General features: G+C 38.9%; 1 protein-coding gene across 3 annotated transcripts in view; it reads right to left on the bottom strand.

Annotated features, from left to right (window-relative positions):
* The window catches only part of LOC136423460 (DNA-directed RNA polymerase III subunit RPC2-like), a 35,800-nt gene that overhangs the window by 20,309 nt on the left and 1,858 nt on the right, over nucleotides 1-13,633 (bottom strand). For all 3 annotated transcript variants that reach the window (XM_066411605.1, XM_066411606.1, XM_066411608.1), the window contains exons 3-16: nucleotides 12,626-12,682; nucleotides 11,100-11,164; nucleotides 10,371-10,446; nucleotides 9,631-9,731; nucleotides 8,291-8,500; nucleotides 7,237-7,318; nucleotides 6,324-6,473; nucleotides 5,685-5,798; nucleotides 4,633-4,767; nucleotides 3,819-3,866; nucleotides 3,080-3,193; nucleotides 2,256-2,366; nucleotides 1,318-1,407; nucleotides 626-724 (exon numbers count right to left, since the gene is read on the bottom strand). In XM_066411605.1, coding sequence (XP_066267702.1) covers nucleotides 626-724; nucleotides 1,318-1,407; nucleotides 2,256-2,366; nucleotides 3,080-3,193; nucleotides 3,819-3,866; nucleotides 4,633-4,767; nucleotides 5,685-5,798; nucleotides 6,324-6,473; nucleotides 7,237-7,318; nucleotides 8,291-8,500; nucleotides 9,631-9,731; nucleotides 10,371-10,446; nucleotides 11,100-11,164; nucleotides 12,626-12,682 — 1,452 coding nt within the window. The remainder of the gene's footprint in view (nucleotides 1-625; nucleotides 725-1,317; nucleotides 1,408-2,255; nucleotides 2,367-3,079; nucleotides 3,194-3,818; nucleotides 3,867-4,632; nucleotides 4,768-5,684; nucleotides 5,799-6,323; nucleotides 6,474-7,236; nucleotides 7,319-8,290; nucleotides 8,501-9,630; nucleotides 9,732-10,370; nucleotides 10,447-11,099; nucleotides 11,165-12,625; nucleotides 12,683-13,633) is intronic.

The following is a 13,633-nucleotide window of genomic DNA, read 5'->3' as shown; positions in this document are numbered from 1 at the left end:
CATTTAGTATGTAGGAAGCTATTGAATGAATCAAATTGCCAATTTTTCTGCACCATCAATGTAGGCTTTTATCTTGTATAATCTATTCAAATACTTAATTCCCAGTTGTTAACATTGAATAATAGGAGTGTCTTCAATGATATGGCCAAGACTTTTGCTTGTTCTTCCAATTTTTTCTAGTGGTGCTCCTAGATTTTTGCACAGTGCTCCTAGGTCTAAAAGTTAGTTTGGAGCCCTGATGCATCAAGATCTGTTTTCTTCATTAGTTTTATTGAATTTATTTCGGACTCTGAATATTTTATCTAAGGCAACTAATTATGTTTTGATGCAATAAAAAGTGTTCTAAGTCACTCTGCTTGTTAGTCACTGACAAAAAGAGCATTGAAATTTCAAAATAAGTGCAATATTCAAAATATTGGTTTGATATTACGTTTTTTGCTAATATAACAAGTAAACAGGATCAGAACCTGGACTCTGGACCTGAACCTGGACTCGAACCTGGTCGAGCCGAACCGGTATCCACCCCTAGGTGCAACTACATGTATTTCACTCAAGAAACAAGTAAACATGTCTGTTAGTGTTAAGGACATGGTTGTAAAGCCAGTTGAAGAACATGACCTCTGACCTCTACACCCAGGTTAAAGGCCAGTCTCTGGATGGGCTGTTCTTCAGAGTCAGTCGTGATGTGGGTCATCAGGGCCAGGTTCTTCACAAGTCCACAAGCCTGCAGAACAGATGGAGTACAGGAGAGTCAGACACACACGTCAGGTACACACACACACACACACACACACACACACACACACACACACACACACACACACACACCTGTCAGGTACACACACTGTCAGGTACACACAGACTCAGACACACACACATACACACACACACACATACACACACACACACATACACACATGTACACACACTGTCAGGTATACACAGACTCAGAAGACACACACACACACACAGGTACACACACAGGTACACACACAGGTACACACACTGTCAGGTACACACAGACTCAGACACACACATACACACATGTACACACACTGTCAGGTATACACAGACTCAGAAGACACACACACAAACACACACACACACACACACAGGTACACACACTGTCAGGTACACACAGACTACGACACACATACATACACACAGGTACACACATTGTCAGGTATACACAGACTCAGAAGACACACACACACACACACACACATAAACACACACAAACACACACACACACATAAACACACACACACACACATAAACACACACACCACCTCAAGGTGTACAAATGTAGAATGTTACCTCTCCCTCTGGAGTGTCTGATGGACACAGCATGCCCCACTGTGATGGCTGGAGGGAGCGAGGACCGCTCACTTTACGGGTCTTCTCAAACTACACAGGGAGGAAACAAAAGGAACAAATTTGCGCATCTAATATGAAATTCAAGGCTGTCATCATATCATATTCCGACAATTCTGATTGGAATTTCCTGAATTATGGCTATGGTACAAAAGCATGTACCATGTACTATGTTTATATTACATCGCTATGATTAATAATGTATTGCTATCAAAGTGTATAAGACACAAATGACATCAAAATTAAGAATTTCCTGAAATTACATAAACCATAATGATATTGTTTAATAACATTAGACATTAATCTTGCACAAAATATACACAATTTGGATGTTATTGAACATCAAACCATCATACGTCTATCTTTTGATTCTTCCCACCAGGTAATTACATTAATCAGTGACTTGACCACTCATTACGTCACAATGAACATGGCAGCCAGTTTGGAACTTTTCACTGCAGTTCGGAAAGAACATTCTTTTGAGAAGCAAATAAAATCAATATTGTTATGTCTTTTAAATGAATGTAATCATGATAACTAAGCACTGTTTGCTCATCAAGTAATGTTTTTCACAAGCCATGCTGTAAGATTCCGAGCCGGCTGTCGAGTTCATTGTGATGTCATGAGGGGTAAAGTTACTGATTAATGTAATCACCTGGTGAGAAGATCAGAAAAGAATCAAGAGCTGGAAGTATGATTTCAGATCAGTGGGTTGAGTGAGAAATGTCGTGTAAAGTGCCTTTCCCAAGGACACAATGTCTGGCCAGGAATGCCAGGAATCAAACATGTACTTGTACACATTCAAAGTAACAGTCATTACTCTGACAATCAAGTGGATAGCAAGTTTATTAAACATGAAGCCCAGCTCTGTGCAGTCCTACCTGACTGGAGATCCTGGTCATCATGCCCAGTGCTGAGATGAAGGACAGACGTGACAGGACCTGGGTCACTCCTGCTCGGTCCATCTTAAACCGCTTTACTGTCCAGTTTCCCTGGACAACACAATAAATACAGCGGGTCAGTCATCAGCATCTTTGGCCCTTATATATCTAGGGACATATTTCGAACCCTGGGCCCGGTCAGGCTCTTTGCAGAACGAGAAAGAAAAGTGTGTAAGACTATGATTAAAAAAATATACATTGTATAGACTAAGCTCATGACTTTTTTCTTTTAGATTTCGTATGTTTTCTTTGTGTGTATGCAATCTGCCAGGCTGGGCACTGGTTCTGAAATGAAAACCTAAGTATAACGAGGATCACTACCATGTATGTTCATGTTAGGTACAGTGATAAATTGAATGCAGCAGTTGGGAAATACAATGTACAATGTATTAAGCATCAGTCCTTAGGTTTAGACGAAATGTATCAATTTAGAGTATTTTTGATCTGGGTTCAAGTATGACAAATGCTGGTATATCTGTCCATCAACAAGGGAAATGCTACTGAAGTACATAATATAATATCATTATACAGGACATGAAAATCTATTAATCTCTTCTGGACACATCCTGTTTTAAAGTCCCCAACAGAAACATCTGGTAAGAAAGCTGCCAGGGGGCTTCACAAGCACGTTGAGGCTACCTACATGTGCCACGAGCAACTAGAAATCGAAAACAAAGCACAATCGAGATAGAAAAACCGAAAGTTTGATATAGAGTGACAATGACTCCTTAATGTGTGTGTTCACGATTTGAAACTGTGCTTACTGTTGATATGGCGTTAACTAGACCGTTGGTGATCTGGTCTTGTCGCATGTGTTTCACGATGTCAAACTGCGCTGCACGAGGCTTGGGGATGGTCTGGTCTGCGATCTTCTTCAGCTAAGGGTAGAAATTTTAATAATACTTCAAAAAAAGTCACTGATGCACATTAATATGCTACTTAACATATATGAGGTAGCAGCATTCCTATTTAGCAAACAGAATTACATGTTAAGTAGTAGGTACATAGTATAAAATCCTTCTCTGCTATGCTTAATATATTCCAAAGTCAAGTTCTTATTTCAAGTTGTTTCACATAAGTCCGTCATAGTTCTTGGATTTTCCACAGTTTGCAACTTATGCCGTGCTGACGCCTTCTCTCCTGATAATTGAATTATATGATGTCAGGGCTCTAGATTTTTCACATATGATGATTGAATTATATGACATCAGTGTTCAGTGTACAATAATTATCAGGTGAGAAGGCGTCAGCACGGCATAAGTTGCAAATGGTGGAAGATCCCAAAACTATGCAGACTTATGTGAAACAACTTGAAGTAAGAATTTGACTTTGTAATATATTAAGCATAGCATAGTTATTTTCAATTTTTTGTGAAGCTTTCCTTTCAGTCATGTAAGGCTCATGTCACACAAGCAATCAGGCTTTTTCAAAAGTTTCATTAATTTTATAAATTAATTCTTGCCTTCCACTGAAATGTTAAAAGTCTTATAGGATTATACATACCTCTGCATTGAACTTCTTGAAGAGATCTTCAAACAACAGAGCTAGAAGCTGTAAGAGCAGAGAAATTACATTTATTGACAGTCATCATGAACAGTACTTAATATTAGAATACATTACTAGTTGTGCATTCTGAAATTCTTTCTGTCAGCTAGTCTGTGTGATCTGGTTCTGTGTAGCCAGTATTACCGCCCTTTGGTGTTAAACACCAACTTTGCAAGCAAGCCCCAACAGTTTCTTTTTTTACAGTTGCCAACTTGCAATTAAGTTCAACACTTATACTTTTTCCTTAGCAGCTGTAAAAGAGAAACTATTAGGACTTCAGAATGTGAAAATAGGCATGTGACCTACAGACTCTGATATATACATGACTTGTGCAGATGTAGCCTCTTATATGATAACTGGAAGTGGATCAGACTCCGACCTTTGTGACCATCGTTTGTTCATTCATTCAGACCCCTGTACATGTAGGGCCTAGTCATGGACATATAGGGCCGCCGCAAGTTCCCTTGCACTGTTTCAGTAGCAGGGCATATTTTGCTCACTCCTCCCCTTTAAAGGGCCTGATCGAGGCACCTCCTCAAACACGGGACCCCATTTTACACCCCTTCCGAAAGATGGGTGCATCCCCAAAACAAGATGTCCTGACCCAGGATTGAACCAGGGTCTCCCATTTAGCGACTATAATAGTTGGAACCAGAAGCCAATTGAGCTACGTTCTGTATGGACATCCCACACCTCTGTGATCATGTCAAAAATTGCCTAAACTTGGATCCAATTCAACACATGACCTTGACAGTGACACAGTAAGGCCCACCTGTCCCGCCAGCTCCAGACGTTTGTTACCGTAGTAGTCACGGTCGTCCACTCTGTCCTGGGCTTGTGCCTGAACAACTCGCCTCACCATCAGTGCCAGATACACACACTTTAGTCTGAAGTTAAACTTGACCACCTGCAATGGCACCAAGTATGGAAATAAGCAAAGATACACAAAGTATTTTGGAAAAGATCAATTATCCACACATTTAAGCATATTGGATAAAGTTACAGATTGTTACCAAATCATCAACATTTTGTGAATGACCATAAATTTTGATGTTTTCCAACTTGTTATCAATGTATTTTTCCATTCCTTCATTCATGCATCAAAGCATGTATTAGCCCCAAAATAAATACTTCAAATTGTTACCCATTACTACATTTTTTACATTGATGAAATTTCGGCAGCTGGGTAATAAGATTCGAAAGGTAACAGTTGCTCAAGCAGCTGGATAGATTTGTAAATGGTCAAATGATTTAGATAGAACTACGTTTCATTAGTGACTGAAGGATCTGTAGTTAGACAAGTATTTCACCAAAAAACTGTCACAGTATTTGTCTTCACTTCATTTACATAATCAATTCTTAGTTTTTGGTTAGATACACATTAAACTACAGATCCTTCAGTCACTGAAGAAATGTAGTGGATGTTACCTAAAATGTCTGACCGTTTATATATCTATCCAGTTTCTTGATGAGTAACTCTTATATTGCATAATTAACATTAATCTGCATGTAGGTTACATAAATCCCCCACTTTGCAAAACAGCTGGGGGACAGTGGGATGGAGATCTGTTTGGATGTATCTTTTCAGGGCGGTGGAATTATGTACCCTGGTAGAATTATGTACCCTGGTGTTTAACTAGTTAGTAAATGTTACCTACTAAACTGTGCGGCTTCTGTCATAGCTTTTGGGTCCACAAAAGGATGATTTTTTAAAATCATTTTCTTTGTGTTCATTTTGCTCAGATGTTTGATTTAAGTATCCTGTAAAAATCAGAGACTAAAAACTGTCAAAAAGACAGTATAACCCTAGAAAGGCTCCCTGACCGGCACGTGTGCGAGGATGGTGGAGTGTAGAACCTCCCGAGCCTCCTCCACACGGGTTCTCTTTGGTCCGCCCCACCGAGAACGTCGCACTTTCAGGCCAATGAACCGAAGAGCCTAGTGCATAAGGAAAACTATCATTCAATAAGAAAATATAATCATACAAAATTATGGCATAAATTTGGTACAGATACACCACAACATAATAGAATCATCACCTACAACTTGTACAAGATCTTTAAAATCTATATTGGAGCCTTCAGATACCTACCGATAAATGTATTATGTACCTCGGATAAATATACCTTAAAATTTGTGCCATTATGAAAAATATAGGGCGGTTGTATTCTATAAATTAGTATGATACCAATGTAGCACACTGATCAATTATTTTTTGCTTGAAGCATAATTTGCCATCAAGATGTGGCTACAACATAAAAATGCTAATTACGTAACCATGACTAACTTTCTCAAACTGAAGAAATATATTATCTTAATCACTTGTCAATGAGTGAATCAAACATTCAAATTAAGAAAATGTACAAGTTGTGTATCATTCTGTATCTGCATTTTGTGTACTGTCGTAACATTTGTTTAATCAAATTAAGTGTTGAAAAAGAAACGATGCCACTCCCAGCCGACCTGCTTCTGTGTGAAGACCTGTGCCTTATGACACTCCTCCAGACTGGGCCCCACCGCTGCCATGGTCCTGCCGTCAGTACCGATCAGCTGCACAATCTCCTGGTCACTCTCCACACCCATGGCTTTGAACGCTATGGCAATGGGAATATCCTGAAAGACAAGCAACATTGGGGTCAGTACGGACTCCGAGGTGGTCAGTACGGACTCCGAGGTGGTCAGTACGGACTCCGAGGTGGTCAGTACGGACTCCGAGGTGGTCAGTACGGACTCCGAGGTGGTCAGTACGGACTCCGAGGTGGTCAGTACGGACTCCGAGGTGGTCAGTACGGACTCCGAGGTGGTCAGTTTGATGAGTCTACTTTCAGGGACAGGGAGAAACCTATAGTTAGCAAAGAAACAAAGATCATAAGTAAACATGATAGTACAGTTATCTGTATAATAATCATTTCTCTTTAGGATTTGTAGGCAGGGGAGGCTAAGACAAGTTCAAATTCTAATACACCATAACATCATAACACTATGAGACTGAGTTTGAGTAACTATGTGAAGCAATGGCAATTGCTCCCCTAATACCGAAAACTGTAAATAGTCGTCAAAACTCACATGTAATACACTAACAGTATGTATCATGTATATACTATTAGGTGTAATGTGATATAATTATGATCGTACCTCTGCATCTTAACAGAATAACACCATTCATACTCATTATTCAACAAGGGAGAAATAAAGATCAGAATAAAAGAAGAAACTTCTTTAATATTTATCTCTGAGGAATGTAACAGTTGCTTCAAAAAGGAATAGGACGCTCCTTTTGTCAACATTCTTGCCAGTAATAAATAACGTGTATCGTTATCATTACGGATCTTTGACAGACCGTCTGAACCCTTTGACTGCCAATCGCAATACTTACCTCAGTAAAAGTGTTGTGTTTCAGTAAGTACTTGGCATTCTTCTGAACGACGTAGGTCTTTGTCTTACGCTCATGGGTAGAACTGTGCAGAAACATTGAAAGGAATACAAATGTAACATAAGCCGTAGTCTCTCTCTCTCCAATCTTATGATTCTGTAATCAACAGTAACCATACCTTTGTCACACATGTACAATTGACATTGTCAAGATTTGGTCGTATTTGAAAATGATCACCAGCAGGACGCCCAATTTTAAAATTGACAGAGGGTTAGTGACCTGTGAACATTGGCCGTGCAATGATCGAGAGAACCCCCTAAAATATCATCTAGAGCTGACACAGACTCATCAACTGATCATTTTTCATGCTGTGTGACAGGGGTATAAATACTGTGGCAGCAAAAAGTTGCGACTTCTGTGTAACCTGATTTTAACCTATTATTGACAACAACCTTTGTATGAAGGGTTTATGTCCTGTCTTTTCCTCAGTGCATAAGGTGATATCAGTCCTATTCAGTTCTCATAACAATCAAGTAAACCAAAGAGGGATCTGGGGGTCCTTATCACACCATAGATAGCCTTTTCAAACATAACAGAGTAATATTCTCTTCCTGTTTTTTTGTAATCAGGCTGTACTGATTTGATTATATGGATGACTTCCTCTGGGCACCCCTAAACTGATATGCGAGCATGAAAAAAAATTGGGTAAAGAAAGGTGCCTTCATCATAATATCAAGTGGTCAGGAACTAAACACACAGAGCATGGAACCCCAAACACGAAAAAGGTTTTATTTTTGTCCTTTGCCTTTTGTCTTCTTGTTTGTCTTCTTGTTTGACTTTGGAAGACTTTGATGAATGAATTTATTTAATTTAGTATATATTTTCTTTTTCAACTTACTTATTTGATCATTTTGCATCTTCTTTGTATGATTTATAGTATGGTGGCAAACATTTTTTTCAAACGACAATAAACAAAATGCGCATGTGGATGTTAGTGTTGTGTCCCAATGAGCTAGCTAAGAATGATAGCTGATAAAGCCTTCTACATGTATCTAACCTGGTGACTGAACAGCTGATGAGACCCTTGCGGTCAGTTTCCACGATCATGCGGTTCTTGGACAGCTGTTCCTGGATCAGAATGACCTTCTCCACACCCTTGACCAGGAAGTACCCCCCTGGGTCCAGTGGACACTCCTTGAGTTTGGCCAGCTCTGAGGGGGACTTCCCGGTCAGCACACAGTTGGAGCTGCGCAGCATGATGGGCATTCTGTAGGACAATAAGATATAAGGCTGTTATCAAAAGTTATCAAACCATCATCAAAGGTTTTCAAACTGTCATCCATAGTTAGCACACTCAGTCTGTAAACATAAGTTATCAAACTGTCATCAAAAGTTATCAAACCCTTTACCAAAGTTGTTAAACTGTTAACTGAAGTTATTAAACTAACTAAAGTTATTAAACTGTTAACAAAAGCTATCAAACTTTTGACAAAAGTTAACAAACTGTTAACAAAAGTTATCAAACTTTTCTTAAACATTTTCAAACTGTCATTAAAAGATATTAATAACTTGAAACAATGTCCTCTAATTATTAGTTATCATACTGTTAGAAGACATAAAACTATCATCAAAAGCTATCAAAAGTATCATCCAAAGTTATCGACTTGATGCTGTTAAATCAAAAGGTAACAAACTGTTATCAAATGATGAATAGCAAAGGTTTTTATTCACAACAACATATTCAACAAGAGCCGTTTTGATGACCGTCAGTCATCTTCATTTCGATCAGGCAACTCTGGCTGGTTAACTTTGCATTGCAGCTACATTTTGTAGGTGTCACTGCTACATGTCCATGTGACAATGCAGACCACATTGTTTGCAGTGACACCCAGCTGCAAGGCAAAGTGAACCAGTCAGAACTAGAACTGCCCTGAAGAAGATGACTGACGGTCATCAAAACGTCGGCTCTTGTTGAATATATGATGTTGTGAATAAAGAATTTAGCTAATTCAGTCATTTACCAGCCTGATGAAATTATTCACGAATTTTATTAAATGTTGACAAACTGTTGTCAATGCTGTCATTGAAACTTGCCAAGTTCAGCCTGTATTCAATTACCAAACTTTGACCAAAAGTTATTAAGTTGTTGATCTGTTATAAGGAAAAACGGCTACCAAAAGCTGTCAAAGTCTTATCAAAATTATCAATCTGTTAATGAAAACTGTTATCAAAAGCTACCAATTATCATGATTAGACTGCTAATAATGCTATCATAACCTGTACCAGTAGTTTGAAAAGTGAAGAATACACGGCATAACATTATTAGGACTTGGTTTCTATTCTCCGGTATGAGCCTGTAGTCATGGAAACACTAAAAATAGAAAATACTGACTGTACCTTCCGATTGGTAGGTTATTTCTCACCACTCGTTGGTTGCCCCGGGTGTACTCAATGTCCACCGTGATTGGTGCAGAGTATGTCATGTCCCGCAATCGGCACTGCAAATTAGCATATCATAATATCAAGTTTATAACCTATTCTGCAAGGGTGACCTCGAGCTTGTTGCGCCCTACAATTTGACAGAGCGCTCATGTTTCTTTGAGCAAATTTCATACACAAAAAACAAATCCTTTTACACTCTGTGTGCTTGGCTGTCTTTTCAGCCATACTTTTACATTTTGCATGATATTCCTTGAATAATGAAGTCAAGGGTTACGCAAATCCAATTTAGGTTGCAGCGAGGTTGCATGCTAGTAAAATTGAGGCCTTAGAAACCCATGATGATTTACACTTCCTTGTGAAGTATAAGTACTCCCAGATATTTTTCAGGCAAAGACTAATTTGGGCTTGAAGCAAATTGATTATTTGCTGATATATGTTTCGGGCAAGAGTTTGTCATTGAGTTTATTCAATCATTTGAAAACAAAATTAAAGAAAATTAATGAACTATTATGACAAAATTGTAAACTGTAATTTTAACCACATCTAGGTATTTGCATTTGGATTAAGCGGCGGTCAATTTAAGCCTCATATGCCTCATAACCATGATAGTAAGATAATATGGAAGAAAGGTTTAGATCTGTATCATAATTATATTTATATGCTGGAAGAAATAAATACATCGAATTCAAGCTGACCTCATGTGGTGCAATAGGCTTGGTGATGTTGAAGCCTTCCTCCACATCTGGCATTCCTACATAGATGTTCAAATATCTGCAATGGGGTACATGTTATCATCATCATCATCATCATCATCATCATCATCATCATCATCATCATCATCATCATCATCATCATTATCATCATCATCATCATCATCATCATCATCATCATCATCATCATCATCATCATCATCATCATCATCATCATCATCATCATCATCATCATCATCATCATCATCATCATCATCATCATCATCATCAGTCGACATGCTTTCGCTATTGTTATTGTTCAAACTACTGTTAACATCTATTGTATATTGTTTCTGTAGCTGTATAGCCGGCATAATCACCCTTCATTCTGCCTAACACAACAGTTACTGTAACAGCTTTCGAGGCACACAGGGTGGCATCAGCTGGTTATATTACAACGACCTGTCAAACCTAACCTTTACACATCTACATGTAGCTGCGAACATGGTTTAAAGCTTAGATAGTGAGGATTATAAGTACATAAACTTTGAAGGCACAATCACATTACTGAAACAATTTTTGTCATAGGATTTTCTAAACTAACTGGACCGACGACAACTTTTTCTATCACAAGGCAGCTGAATGCTCCCACGACATCATGACACGCACTTGTTATTTACAATTGTTATTTACGTCTTAAAATCAGAGTTTTATATACAACTGGACAGTACTTACTTTAAGTAAAAGTTGGGGTCTGCATCACTCACAATCTTCTCGTTGGCTTTCATAATCTTCTTAATCTATAAATCAAAATATAGGTGGAACAGTGGGTTAGTACATGGCATTTATTGTATCTTTTTTTATCATATGATTATAAACTGATAACTAAGAATAGACAGTAAAATAAATGTACAAACTCAGCCATTATGAAGGTTAGGTACATACATGCCCATGGATATATATATCATAAGTACAAGTAAAGGGAGAGAATAAAGTGTTTGCATGCAGCTCATTTAAGCTCTATAGTCACATACTGTACAGTATGGAAACACTGGTTTTAAGTTCACGGTGAACCACAGCGAAAATTCCAAGAATTACAGTATACAGTCAAACCTGCCTATAGCGGTCACTCAAGGGACTGGCCAAAATTGACCGCTATGGACAGGTGGCCGCTCTATAGAAACGGTTGATTTTGACCACGAGCAATAAGTGCCACACTGAGAAACGTTTATTCACATACTATACATGTACAGTGTACAGTCAAACTTGGTCTACCGACCACTTCCACAAGACGACGATCGCTGCTCAAGATGACTGCTTTCGGTCGGTCTCGATTTTTCCACAAGTATATTATTAAGTCCAAGTCGATCCATCGATCCGCCCCCAAACCGGAGCACATGCGACTTAAAATGTTGCCGAAGACAACCGTGTCATTTTCAATTGCGCGGTGACATTATTTATCGGCAAAAAATCACGGAATATCACGGTAAGATCAGCCTGTTTGGGTTGGATTCCTTGACGGCGGGGGAAAAACAAAATGGCGCCTGAGGCCATAGGGTCATTGGGATAGTCTACTGTAATGTAGGTGTGGGTTATGATTTAACTCTACGTTTAAATAGTACAAGATGTAAAATTATTTCGTCAAAGAAGTTCTTTGAATAAAGAGAACACATAAACGAAGAATTGATGACTTTAAAACCTTTTTGTAGAGGATAAAAGGCGTCTGTATAATTTATAACAAACTGCTTGCACATGCTACTACTAACTTAGTGAAGTAACCCAAGTAAGCAAAGCGTCGGCAACATGTACCGCGCGCAAGAGGCTCTCTTTGTCCACAAATTTCTGGCGTCTTAGCGGTTTTGGAAATTCAAAACCCTCACCAGGGGCAAAATAAAACCATAGGCAACATTTTCATGGGTAACACTGCTATAAAAAAAGTATAATGACAATATTTTTCTGCCGAGATTTGAAAGAAATCTTGCGGCGACCATGCGCCGGGACCGTTATCGGCAGTGTTTCCAGACCCGCGGGACCGAAAACCGTGTGGCCGCAACCGCGTTAGACAGTGACCGCTATAGACGAATTCTTAATGCTTACGTCAATGGGAAAAATCCAAGGGACCGACAAAAAGTGACCACTATGGGCAGGTGGCCGCTATGCAAAGGTGACCGCTAATACAGGTTTGACTGTACCACCACAAACACAACCACGGAAAACATTAGCCTAATCTTGGTGAAAAAACACTTGTTGCCCATACTTACTTCCACATTGATGAAGTAGTTGAAGGAGTCGATGTGTTGTTTTACCAGACCCTTTACCTGGAGAACAGATCATTAGTTAATAACACAATTCATGTTCTCACGCAAACTCACTCCATTTGCTTTGCGAAACTAAAACCTTTGCAAACTGAAAGGCATTTACAGTATGTGTAGAAGATATTTTCTTGAGACAATGCTTGCAGTTACACATACTGTAAATGCCTTTCAGTTTGCAAAGATTTTAATTTCGCAATAGGACTTAGCAAATGGAGTGTTCGCGATATTCGATCAGGTCTTAAAAGTTCCCGGTTAAAACAAGGGGGTAAGTGGCCAGGCAGAAAACAGAACAAGCATTTTTGCAGTGTTTTTAAGTTCACAGTAAATTTCAATTGTATTTAGATTACACCAGAAATGAAACTAATCATGCCTAGGGTCGGGGTTTGGTCGAAGTTTAGAGTTTGTCAAGACTTTGATGGGCCCTCTACTAGTAGCAAGCTCAATGTCTTCTCTCGCAAGGAAACACACAGCTGGCAAGAGGGAGTGGTTTAGTGAAAAGGAGTTCTGGCATTGCACATGTATCACTGTGGGTAATACTATATTCCTCTCTGCCAACCGAGGGGTCTAACAAGTGAGACCTGGAGAGCTGGCAGTCTTATAAATCTTATTGGTGCAATCCTCACGCCGGAAAGGCGCAATCCTGAACCACAACAACTGAATTTGAAATACAATCATCCATTTACGGAAGTTCCTATAGTTTGCAGTGGACATTAGCAACTGCAAAGTCCTTGAACCTAAAGACACCACAATATAGTTTCAAAAGTTACGGTATTTAGTGACACGTATACAGTGTAAATTGTAGAATGTTAGTGATATCTTTATTATGTTCACAGTTTTTGCAATAAATTCTTCATCTTAACCTTGAAACATCTGCAAGCATGTGGCGACATTTACTGTATTGCAACTTTTCTTTGAACACAGTTGTCAATCTTGGAAAATTCTACATGTAAAGAA

The sequence above is a fragment of the Branchiostoma lanceolatum genome, chromosome 17, assembly GCF_035083965.1.
Source record: "Branchiostoma lanceolatum isolate klBraLanc5 chromosome 17, klBraLanc5.hap2, whole genome shotgun sequence".
Taxonomy (NCBI): domain Eukaryota; kingdom Metazoa; phylum Chordata; class Leptocardii; order Amphioxiformes; family Branchiostomatidae; genus Branchiostoma; species Branchiostoma lanceolatum.
This window is presented reverse-complemented; position numbering and strand designations above follow the sequence as displayed.